We start from the raw sequence: 18287 nt of genomic DNA on the forward strand, positions 1-18287 counted from the left end.
GCTCTCCCGTCTATTAGTCATTCCTGCATGTTTTCTGCCAATTACATCCAGATGAATCCCTTTTTTTGATCCTGGAATAGATGAGCAGTCACGCAGATGAGTTCCCTTTGAATGAACATAGCACTCGGTAGGGAACAATTCAATGGTGTGACGCTCTTTTTCAGGAATGCAGAGCTACGTTTCACCTCTGTTTACCGTTTTTGGGACTCAAGAGACTCCAAAGTGCAATCAGTGAGCACCTTGGTGGCACAGCCGAGCTGAAGCCTGAAGAGCTCCAGGTGGACATTTGCAGACACCTTGTGAGTGAGCTGTTGAACTGTCTGAGATTATTGACTGGAGTGGTGGTGTAGAGGTGTGTGTGTGTGTGGGGGGGGGATGTGTGATGGATAATGTAAATAACTGTAAGAGTGGGATATATGACTGAGGGTGATGGGAAATGTAAATCTGCCACAGATTCCCATTGTTCCCACTTCTACCCAGCCACCTGTTCTCTATCTTATTTACCTGTGGTTCGTAAAAGCATGTGCTGGCAGTCAAAGGGCACTTCTAGCCAGAGAGAGCTCATGTATCCCTGATTTCCTCTAGGCCAAAGAGAATGCAGAGCTGCTGGAGAAATTGTACCAAATCACCATCACGTACTTCTATAGCAGCTGGGAAGAGATCCGGGCAGTTGCAGCCAACTTAGCTGGTGAGAGATGATGCCCAGTGTCCCTTTTGGTATTTCCATTGAGGGAGATAGAAACAATCCCACTGTGCAGCGCTGAGCTGCCATTAATCTCTCTGTGCCTCAGCTTCCCATCCATAGATGGAGATGTTAATATCCCTACCTCTCCAGTGTGGTGGATTAGTTGCTATCAAGTGCTTTGGGATCATTGCAGGGAAAGCACGGTGCAGTCATTTAGTAGTAGAGGCAGGGACATTGTCACGTAGGGCATGGTTACACTTTGAGCTGGGTGTATAATTCCCAGCTTGATGAGACGTACCCGCACTAGTCCTGCGTGCTAAAAATAGAGAGTAGTTGCGATGGCAGGAGCAGCAGGAGGTTTAACCACCCCAAGAATGAGCGCATCCAAACCCCAAAGTCTATTCTCAAGGTGGCTAGCTCCTCCCACTGCTCGTGCTGCCTTAGCTACATTCTAATGTTAGCATGCTATCGCTGTCAGAGCCAATGTGGGCATGTCCCATTGAACTGGGAGTGATACCCCTAGATCAAAGTGCAGACCTACCCACAGTGTGGTTCAGTGCTCCTCACTGCTACTTCATCATTGGGAGGCATGCAGCCCACCTCCCCATAGTGCCTGCTGTTTCAGGTTCCTGGCCACACCACCTTGTCAAGGAAGCATTAGGTTCCTCCTCTTTGGCCCTGTGCCCTCTTCACCCTAGCACACCCATGTGAGACAGGCAGGCATTGTGGCCTACGTCTCAGCTATCAGTCACCTTGTGAGATCCCTGCTTAGAACTCACTTATTCCTGGCCCCAGTCCTTTGCACAGACCACTAGACCAAGACACTATCTTAGTATGTCTTCAATAACTGACAGCAGTGGCAAGAGGAACACAGACTGTTTCAAACAAATGGGTTTTATGGAAACATTCTTTTTAAAAAATGTCTCTCTCATTCTCTTCAGTGTGAACTCTAAACTGCTCTAGCATCCTCTTGCCCACAGCTCACCTTTAGGCCCACAGTAGAGATGCCAAAGACCTGTCTAGGGACTGCTAATATCACTTTGCACTCAACAAGGGAAGGTTTTATTATTATTGTTGTTATTTATTTTACATTGTGTATTTAGGCATCATCCTGGAACACACAGACAGGCAGCGTATGAAATGGCTGGACCTGGAATATCTGCTGATGTGTAAGTAATAAATACAGCTGAAGTCCTGTTCATTAGTGAGTTATAAAGGAATTTGGCTGACAAGCAGCAGTAACCAATACCACTGGTGCAAAGTGCATCAGCCACATAGCAAAGGACAAATTCACTCTTGCCCAGTAGAAAGTCCACTTTAATTTTCCCGGAAGGAGGAAGCTGCAGAAGGTGTGATATGAGTCAGTACATCTCCTGGTTGTCCTGGCAATGCCGCCTCCACAGCCAGTGCTATCCACTCTTTGGGCTTTATTGGCTTTCTGTGGACTCCTCAGGTGAGAAGAAGTTGTAGCCACTTTCTGCTACCTCAAATTTCCCACCAGCAATTTTTCTTCCAGTAGGTGCCCTGTATCATGTATAAACCAGCTTGGACCTGGCCTCTGTTAAATTCCAGGTTTATTTGAGCTCAGGCAGTGTCTCCTGAATAGAGATGGAAAATAAACTTAAAAGTGGAAGCTATTGAAACAATGGGCCTTCTTCCATTTACAGCAGAGTGGATGACTTTCTGGTAGAGTCAGGGTCTCCCCCCAGTTGAGAGCATGGAAGGGACCCAGTGGAGGAACCTAAAGCTTTGTTTGTATTGGAGAGCTGCTGTAGTGTGGTATTCAGAGGTAATAAGTCTCCAGCTATTTCAGGCAGAGGTGACTATATGAAAAGTGGGGTATATTCATCTCTCATGTATTTTCCATCCCATTAGAACGACTGAGCCCAGTCTCATATTTTTCCATGTGATCATTCTGCTCAGGTAGTTCAAGGTTCTGTGATCACACTTAGCTGTGATTTGACAGTCTGTTAACTAACGTGTTGTCCTCTGTAATTTCAGCTCTCCAGGTCCTACAGAAAGACCCAAGTCCCACTGTCCAGCTAGTGGCAACTGAGATCATAAGTGACATCTGTTCTGGCCGAGTGATTGGGGAATGAAGCGGCACGGAGAAAAATAGAAGAAGGCACTCCAGTAGTATAAGGGCCCTACTGTCAATCAAACGTTAACCCACCCCTTGCCCACCCGTCACCAGAAGTCCCACACCCATGGGGTATTACTTCTGGGGTCAAGGCGGACACATAACCAGAAGCAAGATGTGTCATGTGGCCCCTCTAAGAACTCCTCCCACTACCCTCTACCAATCAGGAGGGGTTTCAGCCACTGGGGACCACCCCGAGAGGAGATTTGACCAACTGGGGGGAATTCCAGGGCGGGGTGACCTGTCTGGAAATGGTTCATGTGACTCCTAAGAACTCCTCCCACCGTCCTCTACCAATCAGGATGGGTTTCGACCTGATAGGAAAGCCCCGAGAGAAGATTTGACCAATCAAGGGGAGTTCCGGGGCCGGGTGACCTGTCTGGAAGTGATTTGTGTGATTCCCTCTAAGAACTCTTGCCACCGCCCTCTACCAATCAGGAGGGGTTTCAGCCACTGGGGACCACCCCGAGAGGAGATTTGACCAACTGGGGGGAATTCTGGGGTGGGGTGACCCATCCGGAAGTGGTTCGTGTGACCCCTCTAAGAACTCCTCCCACCACCCTTTACCAATTGCGATGGGTTTTGGCTGCAGAGGACCGCCCCAAGAGGAGATTTGGCCAAAATAGGCCAGGTTCTTGGATGGGGTGAACCACCCAGAAGAGGGTCATGTGACCCCTCTAAGGACTCCTCCCAACGCCCTCTGCCAATCAGAGTGCAGAACCATCACCCCATAAGTCCCAGTACCGGGCAGAGGAGGCAATCTCTTACCAAGAAGACATGTTTTAGAAATTGTGGAAAGGCTGAGAGGAAACATGGACTCCTCTACCACCCCCATGAGAACTTCAGACTTTGTTTTAGCCCCGAGGACCTTTGGACTTGTATGGAGAAAGTGCTACAGCAGTGACAGTTCCAAGGAGGGCCCTTTGACTCCACCATTGATAGATACCTTGGAACCCAACCCCAAAACCCAAACGTTCGTGAGGCACCCCAATGAGTGTGACGGCCTCTCATTGTCCACCCCCCTAAAGTTGGAAGAGGATCATGGCTTGGGGGAGTCACCAGCGGACAAGGTGAACAGGAAAGACGTCGCTCAGGTAAATGAATGATTAAGAAGCAACGGTTGATCATGGGGGTCTAATGGGGTTAGGAATCGACCTGGCATTGCATAAATCTAAAAACAAGCAGTGGGGTGCTTACACTGTTTTTTGTCTGAAAAATCTCTCAACAGCTCGACGATGCCTTTCTAGAGGCCTTTGAGAACTTACACATCGGTAGCCCTGTGGAAGTAAACATATCATGCATCAGCTGTTTTTGCTCCTGTCTGAGATACAGATCTCAAGAGGAAAATCCAGAAAAGGACAACATAGAAGAATGAACCAGATCAGACTCCCTCATTGTAGGGGTCATGGCATCCATTTTTACAGGCGGCTGTAAAAGGTTGTGTTAAACCAGGCAATTAATAAAACTTATTTAAATGTGTGTATATGAATGTGTCCCCCTCCATACTTGTGTTAGTAAAAGATGGTACTGGGAACAGTCATGTCTCCACCTATGCTCTGTTAAAGAAAATATATTACACCCCCATGGAAGTTGGGAGCTTGGCGCGGTGAATCCTCTTTTTCAAGTGGCCAAAAAGCATAGTAAAACTTGAACTAGAAGACAGCTTGGCTTTCAGACCAGGATGCTTACACTTTACACAAACCGGCTCGAATACAGCTTCACAGGAAGGATCGGGGCTGATGTACATTAAAAGGAGGAAGAGAAAGAGAAATGTATCATACCTGCAACGCACAGGTCCCCCAATACCCTTTAAAAGAAGGGCTTTGATGCACAGGGCCAGCCATAAGCGAAAGTCCAAGAGGAAGCCTGGGCGAAAGAGAAGACACTCTCCGCCTGGTAAAAGAGAGATATTTTAATCAACATGGCTTTTGTTCACTGCGGGTCTGAAGAGTGCACCAAATCCGAACTAGACTTGTTTCAAATAGCCCCTACCCAGACCAGCATTGAGAAAAGCATCTACATCGAGGTGCCACCTCTATCGGCTGTTACGGAGTCTGCCCCCATTGATGTTTTTATAACAGGAAATGGCATTGATTATATGGATTTAAACAACACGCTGCTGTATCTATGTTGCAAGATTGTAAAAGGAGACGGAACTGAACTCACCATGGACGCCAAAGTGGGCCTGGTGAATTACCCCGTGGCCTCTGTTTTCAGTCAGTTGGATGTCACGCTGGGAGACCGCCTTGTAAGCCAAAGCAACAACTGTTACCCTTACAGGGCCTTTATAGAATCGGTGCTCAATTACAGTGACGCCACCCTTGACACGCAATTTTCCGCTGGCCTGTTTTACAAAGACGCTACCGGACAACACGAAGAAACAGAGTTGGATGGCGGGAATCTAGGGTTTGTGAGGCTTGCAAAGCTGACAGCCCAGAGTAGGATGGTAGAGCTGCTGGGTCAGCTACGCAGTGACCTGTTTTTTTCAAGAAAAACTTTTCTTGAACGGAGTGGATGTGAAAATTAAACTGACACACAGTAAAGACGCCTTCTGTTTAATGGGCAGTGCAGGTGAAGGCTTTAAATTGCGTATTGTATCTGCATCCCTTTTTGTGAAAAAAGTACGGGTGGCCCCGAGCGTTCGTCTGGGCCGGTCTCAAAATTTTGACATCCTGCTGACAGTTGTACGCGAGCTCTTGCTACAAGTCAAACATCTCGTACCTGTGGTCCCAATATCAGTCGAGAAACACTGCTTTTTCCCTGGGCATCATGCTTTCTACACCATAGTGCTCCACACCGGGAATAGGCCCCACTTAATTTTGATTTTCTCAAGTGTTTAAAAAAATGTGGAAAATACCCTTTCCACCCTTCAAACCCCGTCGCCTGCGGGAGCTTGCTAAGCTTCATGGGCAAGAAGTTTGAAGAGAGTCTATAAAACGAATGCCCAGGGCCTTAATTTCCACACACATTAGTTTACTATCCTGAGTGATCAGTTCTAGGCACATCTTTTCCTTCAGTAACTGTCTAACAAAGTACACATCGTAACCTTTGGAATTGTGCGCTAGGAATGTGTAGTCCTGGAACTCTTTGCCAATAAAGGTCTTAACAACCATAGAAAGACACTCATTGTCCTTAAATTCCCAGGACTTTTCCGGCTTTAGGGACATAGTGAAAATGTAATTGGGAGTGTGCAACCCAGTCTCCTCCATCTATTCAAAATCATAAAAAATATACTTTTCTGAGGATTCAGGCTTTCTAAGGCTGTCCATAAAACAGAGGTGACTTCTACATCACCAGCGATCAAAGCCTGACACTGCTTACAGCGCCTTCCTTTATACCTGTGCCGCTTGCCCACGTAAGACTGACACTTATCACACAAAGTTTTAGACAGGCATTTGACTAGTTTTTTTGATGCACAGTCGATGTGTCTGTCTAAACACTCTTTGGACTGACAATATAGTCTACAGCTAGGACACCTCAGCTGCATGCCCACGCTGTCTGAGCATGTTACGCTCAGGCAGAGGTGGCAACGATACCTGTAAGAATGGTCGTGACTGTACACCAGGTGGCAAAACTCTCAATAATTTTTCGCTCCGAACAACTTTTTCGCATCCAGAAACCCATAGGAATGCTGCTCATGCAACAGGATGAAATAAGTCTTGGGGTACACTGGGCCCCCGTTTTAAAAAAGTCCCATCCACCTTTCGCCACATACAGCACCACCTGTATGTTGACTCCTAAATGCTGCTCAAACATTGCTGCGTCACTGAGCATAATTTTTTTTGATCTGACCACCCCAGTTTCTCATGCAACTTTCTCGCCCCCGGCTAACAATTCCACGTCCCTAGGTTTACGGTCGGACATGAAGGCCAAGAGCCCACTCGCAAAACACAGATTGGTACCCGTGTAAGTCAGGTCTACTGAACATGGTCTCTTTTTATGGATGATTTGACTACTGAGGATACTCTACGAATGCCCCCACCCCTGGTTTTTACAACGGTCACAATGAGGCGCAATGTCCCATCAACATGCAACTCTCTATTGCTCTGTAGCAGCTTTGAGGTCTGATTTAAGAAATCCTCAGCAGAAAGCTCATCTCTAGTTCTTCAGACCAAAAACAAAGGGTTAGTTAAATTACGGTTCTCTAAACGTAGCTGAACATAATCATCAGGGTCTACCCTACCATTAACGTCATCGAGCACTAACTGTATTCCCCTGTGTATGGCTTCAGCAACCTGCTGAGCTGAATTTATTCGCTCAAGATTGACAAAATGAAATTCTGCACAATACACCGACCCTTCCCCCCCACCCCAAATCTAGGTAATTCATGTTGCCAACATCTCACTCTCTCCATATACCCCTCTGCATTTTCAGGGTTACTTGGGGGTTCCTCTATGGGACCATCAGTGGCATCTTTCTACATCAGATGCTATTTGAGAGTCAGACTCCGAGGTGCCTCCGTGAGGGTCATCGGGAGTAGATGGGGACCCATCTAGAGAGCCCTCTGGGGAATTTTCTAAACCAGACTCTGCGTGAGAGTCTGATTCCACCTCCCCATTTTCTGACAAGCCAGTTTGAGAGCCTCCAGTAGGGGGCATCTCTTTTTGTTTTTTCCCCTCATTACCTCTTTAGTCCTTTTAAAATTTTTTACAGCGATCCTAGCCTGGAACTTTTTGGCAGCCATTTGTTTGTCCACCCAGCGCTGTCCCCCCTTTTGTTTACACCCGAGCTGATGTGTAGCCTTGAGGGTGCCCCTTTTACCCAGGCCCCTTTCCATGACTAGTCATGCCTGCTCAAAGCCACCCTTTGGAAAAATTGAAGTATTTTTCAAAAAGTCTCCCGCCAAAGCTTTTACATTTTTGATGTGGTTTCCAGCCCTCCTTCCTTTTAGGCCCCCTGAAGATACAGCATTCACCAGTATTCTGAACGAAGCGTCATATTTTTCCCAAATGTTTTTAGAATACCATTCTTATAGAACTCCCGAGGATACTGCGTCCATCAGTTTTCTGAATGAACCATCATACTTTTCCCAAATACTAGACTATGGGGGAGCTGTGAGGAGCTTATGGTGTTGAAGGAATGGTTTGTCAGTCCTTGGGTTTTTTATTCACAACCCCTAGAGCGCATGCTCTGGGTTTGTGAATGTGTGTTTTTGTGCACGTTCACAACCCCTAGAGCACGTGCTGCAGGTTTGTGATGTGGGCCTTTTCGCTCAGTTTTCTCAGGGCTTGGTGTAGTGGTGGTCACGGAGGAACTGGAGTTGTGTTTGCATGGTTGGTTTTTACCAGAGTCTTTTGTTTTGTCCTTGGGTTTGACGCATATGAGGTTTGGACTGCCCTGATGCTTCATCTGCACTCTTGTGCTGTTTTGCCTTGTTAAAGGTCTCAAAGCAGATTTCTGGTTCTTTGGCAGTTCTGGTGGAGGTGTCCCTGTAGCTCTGACTATAACATTGTCAGGAGAGCTGCACATGCCTGACTGGGGGGGGAAGGAACATATTACAAAACTTAACTTTACCATCTTTCTCACCCAGACCTTTGCATTTACTTAAAATACAAAACCTCATAAATTAACCAAACTAATAAACACAATATATTTACTGGGCTTCATCCATCCATCAGTCACTGATACTGGTGACATTTTCTTTTCAGCCGTCTCTTTTCTTTTTCTTTTAAGCTTGTTTACCCTCTGGTCTAAGGGTCTCTCATGTTTTGACTGTACTGTGGAGCAGACAATATTATTATTATAAATCACATGAAACTGTCTTGTAAACTTAAGAATAAAATATTTATTTGGGTGTTTTTCTATTTAAAAAGTCATAGCTTTAAAACAAAACAATCCATTTCAGGCTGTACAACAAACAGGAGTTTTGAGTTTATTTCTACCACTTTAAAACAAAAAACAACAAACCCACATTTTTTTCTAATACACCTCATTTTGCAAAATAAAAACCAAACTGCTTTTAAAATCAACTTTTAAAATCCAGTTTAAAACCATTTTGCACAGGAAAAAAACCCACCCTCTTAGTTTGAAACACACCATTACCATCAGTTTGCAGCCATATACTTAAAAAAAACCACCTATGTTTTACACACGCACACACACACACAGTTTAAAACACAGTTTGCAACAAAATACTGTTCAATAAATCCACATGCATTTAAAAGCCAATTGCAGAAAGTTACCTTCTACTACAGGATAAAGTGTTGCAGGCACATACTTGTTCTGTTTCTTCCCCCCCCCCCCATTTGTGTTTGGGCCTTTGGATTAAAGAACAAGCAAAAATGTTTGTTAGTATTACCCCCAAAGCCCTATACAACCTGTGTAATACCTGAAGTTATTAAGCAAAACTACAGTTAAAATGGTTTTTACCTTGGCCTGGTGATGAAATGCAATTTAAAGTTACTGGTTCCATGCTAAACAGATCACACTGCAATAAACATAGGCATCATTATTTACTAAGACAACATGGCCAACGAGTGATATTATATAATATATATTTTCAGAGTTAAAAACAGGGAGCATACCTCCTCTTGCAGTCCAGCAGCTGTTCAAGAGAGTTTCTGTTGAAAAAGACAGTCTCCAAAATACCTGAGGTTTTTATACCATCCTAACCCTTTCTTTCAAACAGACTCCAAAATAGTAGCTAACAGGTTGATTTGATTGCTACAACTCTGAAATAATAGATACTTAAGGACTTTAGGCCCCCTCCCTAACATTCCCTTTTGTGATCTAGGGTGGGGGAATTAAGCTGTCTGCACAACTGAGGTGCTTTTGGCTACATTTTTTTCCGTTTAGTTAAAATACATTTTTCTGTAGGGCCTTCTTACAGTATTAAACAGTAAATCCCCAATCCTTAGTGGAACTGCCCCATTCCCAAGTGGGGACCCTTTGCAGATATCAATACATGTCTTTGGGGCTTGTTTTTTTAAACATGTTTCTTTCATGCTTAAAGTTTGGGGTGGGGGTTTGAAATAAAATGGTTGTATCACAACCATAATAAGCACCCAGAGCTTTTAAATGTTTGATTGTCTTTAGAGCAAATGCTTGTTCTAAAGCATGGTGAAGGTTTGTGAACCCTTGAAACATTTCAGTTTTGGGTTAGATGCTTGTGTGTGGGTTGTTTTTTTGTTTTTGGTAAATATATTATTTTAAACATTTAATGGCATTGAATTGCTAGAAAGAGTGACCCATAGCATTCAAACAACTCCTGGGGTCATATTTAAACTGTCCAATAGAGTTCTGCCAACTCCTGGGACATTTTAACTGTCTAATAGCGCTCTACCAACTCCAGGGGTTATATTTTAACTGTCCAATAGCATCTGCGAATTCCTGAGGTTTTATTTCATTTCATATTAATCAGAACTTGCCCACCCACCTCCCTTACTATGGGTGCACCCCAATCAAATTTATCCCTATGGCAACATGGGTAAGTAATCATAATTACCTTCGCTATTCAGTGGGGGTGTGATTAAAACTATTCAGTTCAACAAGATGAGTCAACTCTATTGTACTCAAACACATGTCTGAACCATCTCTGTTTGTTTGACTGGTGTAAGCAGAGTCAGGATGAGCTCTGCCCTGACATCTGGTGGTGCGTTGTGGAAAAGAACTTCAGGAACACATTTTTAGGATTTTTTCCCTTCCCACAACATACATTTCAGCTTTTTGCTGTAAATGGGTCTCTTTTACACAAAGACACAAGAGCTAGGTTCTCACAAACCATTTTTTTTAAATTGAAAAGACATACAGCTCCTTGAAAACAAACCAAGATGTTCCATCAAAACTTTTAGCTCACTTAAGGGCCAGAGACCTTCTAACAGAAACACAGATAGTCACAAAGCCCTTTTCAATACATTTTTTTAAATTTACAGCTACCAAGTTTGATATTGCCTGTTTGTCCCCTCACCATTCTCTAACTTAATCCTTTTAGATTTCTTACAAATAGTCTTTTTCTTAAGCAGGACTCTGTCACTTTTTGTGCGGACCAGACGGTCAATATAACGCTGTAAGCAGGCATCTTCCAGTTTGGGCATTTTCTTTAAAATGTGGCCAGGGTCTCCACTGAATTGCACAGCATTTATCAAGGTCACCCCTTGCGCTAACTGTTCTTGGGTTAGGCACAGACATTGCATAGCATAACCTATGGCAATAATAGTGTTCAATAAGCTTTCCAAACACAGCTCAGCACACAGGCCCCGGAGTTTGCAGTTTACATTCATTGAAGTCCAAGTCACACAGTCATGGTGCCGTTGGGTTGGCGCATCTATGACACAGCCCTCACAAGCTTCAAAAAGCTTTTCCCTAAGACAGTGATTAAGAATGGCATAAACAGCAACGCGTACAATAGTCCGCATAACTTTTTCACGCTCACGACGTGGCACTGGCTCAGTGAGTTCTAGCCCAAGCTGCCTCCTAAACTCCTCATAGCCATCATCCTCGGGGTTCATCTTCGCTGCTTGATGCAATGCTGACCAGGGCCTCCAGTCCTCTAGAAAGGCATCGTCGAGCTGTCGAGAGATTTTCAGACAAGAAACAAGTGTAAGTTCCCACTGCTTGTTTTTAGATTTACACAACCCCAGGTTCCTAACCCCATTACACCCCATCATCGACCGTCACTTCTTATGTCACGCAGGTAAATGAATGATTCTTTTCCATTCACCTTCTCCACTGGTGACTCCCCAAAGCCATGATCACCTTCCTCCTTCAGGGTGATGGACGACGAGAGGCCACCATGCTCAGCGGGGTGTCTCATGAGCGGTTGGGCTTCGGGTTCGGCTTCTGGCATATTCATCAATGGCTGGGCCAAAGGAATCCCCTCGGCTGCTCCCTCATCCTCTTCGGAATTGTCACTGCTGTAGCGCTTTCTCCACACAAGTCCAAAGGTCCTCAGAGTTAAAACAAAGTCCAAAGTTCTCACGGGGGTGGTAAAGGACTCCCATGTTTCCTCTCAGCCTTGCCATAATTTCTAAAACACGTCTTCTTGGTAAGAGATTGCCTCCTCTGCCCAGCGCCGGGACTTATGGGGTGATGGTGCTGCATTCTGATTGGCAGAGGGCATTGGAAGGAGTTCTTAGATGGGTCACATGACCCTCTTCTGGGTGGTTCACCCCATCCCAGAACCTGCCCTATTTTGGTCAGATCTCCTTTTGGGGCAATCCTCTGCAGCCGAAACCCATCGCGATTGGTAGAGAGTGTTGGGAGGAGTTCTTAGAAGGGTCACATGAACCACTTCCGGACTGGTCACCCCACCCCAGAATTCCCCCCAATTGTCAAATCTCCTCTCGGGGTGGTCTCCAGTGGCTGAAACCCCTCCTGATTGGTAGAGAACAGTGGTAGGAGTTCTTAGAGGGGTCACATGACACACCTTGCTTCCGGTCATGTGTCCGCCTTGACCCCAGAAGTAATACCCCCCATGGAGTGGGACTTCCAGTGACCGGAGGGCAGGGCTTATTGGGTCAAGGTGTGGGGTTAATGTTTGATTGACAGTAGGGCCCTTATACTACTCACTCCCGCTATCCAAAATTGGAAGAAGAGAGAGGCAACTATAATACTGGGCAGTATTAGCCGTTGTACTACTGCTCAGATGCTGTAAGTGAAAGAAGGATGAGGCCCTGTAAAGTAGCCTGGGTTGATTTTTATCACTCAAAGCGTTTTTATTACACATCAGGACATCTAGTCATTCTGATGGACTTGTAGCCTCTGGACAAGCTCAGTGATAAGCATGTACATTATACTGTTTACTCAGGGGTCATTACTGTAGTAACAGCCAAGTACCAGCCCAGATCCTGAAATACACCTGAGCTCTAGACTCCGCATCATAGTCGAGAAGTCTATGGAGTGGAACTCCTTGTTGTACATCAACTTTGACTATGAGAAAGCATTCGATAGCGTGGATCGAGAGACTCTCTGGAAGCTCCTTCGGCACTATGGCATCCCAGCAAAGGTGGTCAACTTGATTAAGAACTTATATGACGGCATACACTGTAGAGTGATCCATGGAGGGCAGCTTACGAACAGCTTCCAGGTGCGAACCGGAGTTAGACAAGGATGCTTGTTGTCACCATTTCTCTTTCTCCTTGTCATTGATTGGATTATGAAGACATCCACTTATGAGCGCAGGAATGGAATCCAGTGGACGATGTGGACCCAGCTGGATGACCTGGACTTTGCCGACGACCTTGCACTCCTTTCTCATAGCAAACAGCAGATGCAAGAGAAGACCAACGTAGTGGCAGCCACGTCATCACAGGTTGGCCTCAACATCCACAAGGACAAGACCAAGATCCTCAAGATTAACTCCATCAGTAATGACCCAGTCACACTGAATGGAAGCCCTCTGGAAAAAGTGCAGTCCTCCACCTACCTACGCAGCATCATCGACCAACAGGGTGGCACGGACGCAGACATCAAAGCAAGGATCAGTAAGGCAAGAGCAGCTTTCTTACAGCTCAAGAACATCTGGAGCTCCAGAGAGCTGTCTTTTTGGCAACAAAGATTAGACTGTTCAACTCCAATGTGAAATCAGTTTTATTGTATGGAGCTGAAACCTGGAGGACAACTAAAACAACCACCAGGAAGATCCAGACCTTCATAAATAGTTGCCTTAGAAGGATTCTCCAGATCCGCTGGCCAGACACCATCAGCAACATCTACCTCTTGGAGAGCACCTGTCAACTTCCAGCAGATGAAGAAATTAGAAGGAGAAGGTGGGACTGGATAGGAGACACACTACGCAAGCAGCCAACCAACATCACTAGACAGGCATTGCGGTGGAACCCCCAAGGCAAGCGGAAAAGAGGCCATCCAAGAATCACCTGGCGACGCGACCTTCAGGCTGATAGCATAAAAATGGGCTATACCTGGAACCAGCTAGAGCAAATGGCCCAGGACAGAGGACTCTGGAGATCTGTGGTTGGCGGCCCATACCCCGATTGGGGTGATGAGCATGAGTGAGAGTAAGTGAGAGCTAGACTCTGGGTTGTTCTAAATTATGCTGTCTTGAAACAGCCATTGCTGCACTGGAGGTTGCTGTAGCGCAACGCACACTGTGTGTGCCATCTTCTGTTTCCAGCTCACACCCCATATACTTGAGTGGGAAGCTAGGAGTCGGTGACATACAGCCAGCTACGCTGGCTGTACACTATATATGCTAGTTCTGTGTGTTTAGGGATTTGCACATGCTGGGGAATTCCTAGCTGCCTCTTAGGGCAGCTTTATGGCTACTTTGTCCTGCTCCACTGCAACATAGGGCAGCAAAAAGGTGATTTTACAACTGACCCCACCCCTATTTCTGCACCTACATGTGATTGTTAGGAGTCAAAGTTTAGGTATCCAGGTTTGGAAAATCCAGTCACCTGGCATAAAGTTGTCTGATGTCAACCGAAGGACAAATATGCCTTTAAACATCATTCCCCTTGTTTTTCAAATATCTATTTTAAACACCACAATGCTGATAGAAATTTAATCAGCACCTCTGCAGGTGCCTATAATGAGTATTTAGGCATCTAACTGCAGATTTTAGTGCTTAACTTTAGCCACCCAAGGCCTTTATATTTGTATTGCCCAATCCTATGAGTTGCTGAGTGTTCTCAAACTCCCACTGATGTTATTGGGAGATAAGGATGCTCTGCCCTTCAGAGAAGGCGCTCAGCAGATAGAACTCATCCTCCAAAGTTAGCTACTATGATCCTCCACCTCATAGAAAAAGGTCACTGAATGGTCAGGCTTCTAGTCTCCATCACCACCTCGTTCTCCAGTTTACTGTCCGCCGGGTTCAGGGCCTGTGGGGATTCACCAGGCAGCAGTTAGCAGAGGAGGGCGAAAGGCAGAGGGAGTCTGGGATGTTATTGCTTATAGCTCTCAATGGGGAGATAATGTTCCTGTAAGAGTTGAATATTGGAAGGAAATCAATAGAGACCCCTGCTGAATTGACCCATTCCGCTCATTCAAGAGCGACTATATTAAGTAATACGGGTTTCCCTAATCTTGTAGTGTTTCCTGTGTTGGTGTTTGCTTTCTATACCGTATCCAACACCTTATTCCCGGTCCATGTTATCAGATTGTTATTCCCTAGTATTCACCACTCTGTTTATGTGTATTAAGGAGCACTGGACAAATACTCATGACTCTTCACATTTCTTTTTCAGGTGCTGGCCAAGTATCTCCCAAACAACGTCATATGTAAATAACCCAGCTCCAGATTTTGGATTTACTGTGCACACATTTCCTATTAAACTGTTTGAAGTATCTGTTTCAATTGCTCAGAGGCCTGATTTCTTCTTTCAGAGAAATTGGGGCTTCCTGCATGTCCACTGTAACCATGATGTGGGGGCTTCCTCCCTTACCCTTTCTCTGCAGAGATGGAAGAAGACCTCAGTTCAGTGCCTCTCTGGGGTTTCTAACCACTCTTCCAGGATCCCCACTGTGACGAAACGGGGGAATTTTCTTATATTTTTGTGGTTTTCCAATGATTTGCATGCAGAGGGAGTGGGACTCAGTGCCCCTGAGTGTTACTGGTTTAACGAGGTGAGGGGAGAGGGAGTTTGTTGTTACAGAGGACCGGAGAGGGAACTTGGGACCCCAGCCGATGGCTTGGAGGATAGACACCCCAGCGACCGCTGACCTGACGACCCAGAGACCCAGCTCAGGAGTCACAGCCGGTTCTAGCCAGTGGGAGGACAATGGGCTGTGAAGAGAGGACCCCATGACCCAACCAGCTGGTTCCAGCCAGAGGAGGGCAGAGAGGAAAGGAGGCCCAGACGACCCTGTTTACCTGGAGAGAAGACAATGGACAGAGGGGGACTTGGGGCCGGTGATCTCAGATGCAGCTGGGAAGCAGGGGGGCTCTGGGCTGGAGAGGAGGGGCAGGCAGAGCTCACCTGGATGCAAGGAGACTGGGATGTACTGGGCTGAGGAGGTCAGGCCTGAGGCCCTGAGTGTTTCCTGTGTGTGTTCAATGCTCAATAAACCCTCCTGTTTTACGCTGGCTGAGAGTCACTCCGGTCTAGAGAACAGGGTTGCGTCATCCCCTTCAGGGGGAGGGAGGCCCCGGGGGGTCCAGAGTGAGTGGACTCCCTGAGAGGGCCCATGGCGAGAGACAGACGTGCTAAGGCTCAGAGAGGTGCGGCTCCAGGAGGTGGAGGGGTCTAACCCCGAGAGAGAGTGAACCCCGAGAAGGACTGTCTCACTGAAAGGGGTGCCCCCCCCACTCCTACGGACCACACAGGGCCACGAGTGGGCACGATCTGTGAGTCCGTGACACCCACAAAGCTAGATCTAATCCCTGTAGTTAGTGATCTGGGGTCTGGTTCTTAATCATATTCTCATCTTTGTTTTTCTGGGAATTCAGTGTTGCTGATGAATTCTGGGTTGTAAGTGGAATGGACTGTGTTCTGGTGAGTTATCCTCCCTCCTGTCTAGTCTATTCCTGGGTCAAAAGGCTATCTGTGAACCGTGTCTGTTTACTTACAGATTTAGGATAGGTGCCTGTAATAGTATGTGAGGGAAGGCATCTCTGCTTTTCTAAGCCAAATCCCTGTTTGTGTACTGCAAGACTTTATCCGAGAGGAACCATTGGATTCCCTGGCTTCCCCCACTGCACTACAAGGGAACGACTGTCATTGGGTATCTCTGATAGGGTATGTCCTGCTGTACTCACTGGTCTTGTGACTTCTCCGTATCAGGGACCAGCTCATTTTGTTAATAATTAATATTGGACTAGAGCTGGGTGAACGCTGCAGGGTCAGTTCGCTGTGGGGCTCACCAGTTAAACTCCACAGTTCAGAGAATCCTAGAAATGTAGGGCTGGAAGAGTCCTAGAAAGATCATGCCGTCTGGCACTATACTTAAACCGTCCCTGACAGCTCTTTGTCTAATGGGTTCTTAAAATCCTCCAATGATGGGGATTCCACAACCTCCCTTTGAGGCCTATTCCAGAGCTTATCTATCTTTATAGTTGGAAAGTTTTTCCTAATATCTAACCTAAATCTCCCTTGCTGCAGATTAAGTTGATTCCTACTTCCAGTGCACATGGAGAACAGTTGATCAGGGTCCTCTTTGTAACAGTCCTTAACATATTTGAACACAGTTTGAACATATTTGAGGTTTGGCTAAGATAAAGAGGCCCCTGGAGGAGGGAAAGCAGGTTACAGGGGTATGTGTGCAGCTTTCTTGGGGTGCCCAGGCTCTGAGTCACCTTGTTACCCATCTGGCGAGAGGAAGATTTTCTCAGGGAGCTGATATCTAGTCAAGCATAACATCACCGGTCTGTTAGCCATCCTACCAATCTCCACAGGGCTCTGCCAGCCCTTGCTCTGCCTTGCACGGTAACAGTAGTTGCACCACAGCCCCCAAGCCCCTCTGAAAGTGTCCCCCAGTAGCATCGGGTTACTGTCACAGGACACTCACAGAAATTACCAGGGAACAGAATCCAAACAGCTTATTGGTACAGTTCAGGATCAGACCTTTTATAACATCGCAGCAATGAGATATATGTATAGTGGAACAATCCTAAATTTATTATCAAAGATTAAGATTTAAGAGGTACTGAGTCAATATAATGGACACAGAACTGGTTACATATAAAATGAAAATCATAACATGCTTCTTAGAGTCTAAATGTAACATTAACAGGCTAAAATCAATTATTACAGCGTTTTTTCACCTAAAGCAATCTCCCAGCAGCATTAACCAACATGGGATCCAACTTTCCTGAGGAAGGAAAAAGGCTTTTTGCATGCTGTTACCAGATATGCCCGTTACTTTTGGGTAGGCTCATTGATTAGGGTTACTCTTCTGGGGGAGGGGGGTCTGTAATTCTATCAATGTGCTGCTTGTGTCACTTGTGTGTTCACATGGAGCTCTACTTCCTTCTTCAAGTAGGCTGGTAGAGCACATGCAATGAGCGGCGAGTCTGACAGCCCCAGCTGGTACCCACCCTGGGCTGGGACGCCCCCATCCCCAGAGCACCCGGGCTGCTCTCAATCCAACACCTGCAGCCAGGAAGGGGTTGAAGTCAGGTCAGCCCAGGTGAAAACCTGAGTCCCATGGAGGGGTCAGAGGCAGCTGGTCAGGTCTTGCCGGGCCCCTCTGGAAACAGCACCGCTGCTGGCCTGGACAGCGCCCGCCCAGAGCGCTGGGATGCCTGAGTCATTTTTGCTGCAGGAAGGGCCTGGACGAGGCTGAGAGTAACAGGGGTGCCCATTACCCTGGTGTGGAAGGGGTTAAATACAGCAGGGAGAGTTGGTCCCTGCTGTGCCCTGGGCTAGGCGGAGAAGCTGGGGTTCCCCAGCCAGGGTCTCCAAGCACCCCCCCAGCACAGGCCTCACTCTCCTCTACAAGGCCCGTTTGGCCTCCACTGCCATCCAGTCGATGGCAAAGTCCATCTGGTGCACGAATGGGGACATGCGGGCGGCCACAGTATGGGCAACACTCAGCACCACACTGGGCTGTTCCCGCATGATC

General features: G+C 46.5%; 1 protein-coding gene and 1 long non-coding RNA gene across 2 annotated transcripts in view; both read left to right on the forward strand.

Moving 5' to 3' along the window:
• The first annotated feature begins 74 nt into the window (after positions 1 to 74).
• On the forward strand, positions 75 to 2728 carry LOC135977203 (uncharacterized). Its single transcript, XR_010594523.1, has 4 exons — positions 75 to 299; positions 586 to 688; positions 1789 to 1854; positions 2687 to 2728. It is a non-coding gene; the product is annotated as an uncharacterized LOC135977203 (long non-coding RNA).
• A 10235-nt stretch (positions 2729 to 12963) lies between these two features.
• LOC135977188 (maestro heat-like repeat-containing protein family member 2B) overlaps positions 12964 to 18287 on the forward strand; it is a 20569-nt gene continuing 15245 nt past the window's right edge. The window contains exons 1-2 of the mRNA XM_065576509.1: positions 12964 to 13050; positions 13096 to 13246. Coding sequence (XP_065432581.1) covers positions 12964 to 13050; positions 13096 to 13246 — 238 coding nt within the window. The remainder of the gene's footprint in view (positions 13051 to 13095; positions 13247 to 18287) is intronic.

This window comes from Chrysemys picta, chromosome 22 (assembly GCF_011386835.1).
Source record: "Chrysemys picta bellii isolate R12L10 chromosome 22, ASM1138683v2, whole genome shotgun sequence".
Lineage (NCBI taxonomy): Eukaryota > Metazoa > Chordata > Testudines > Emydidae > Chrysemys > Chrysemys picta.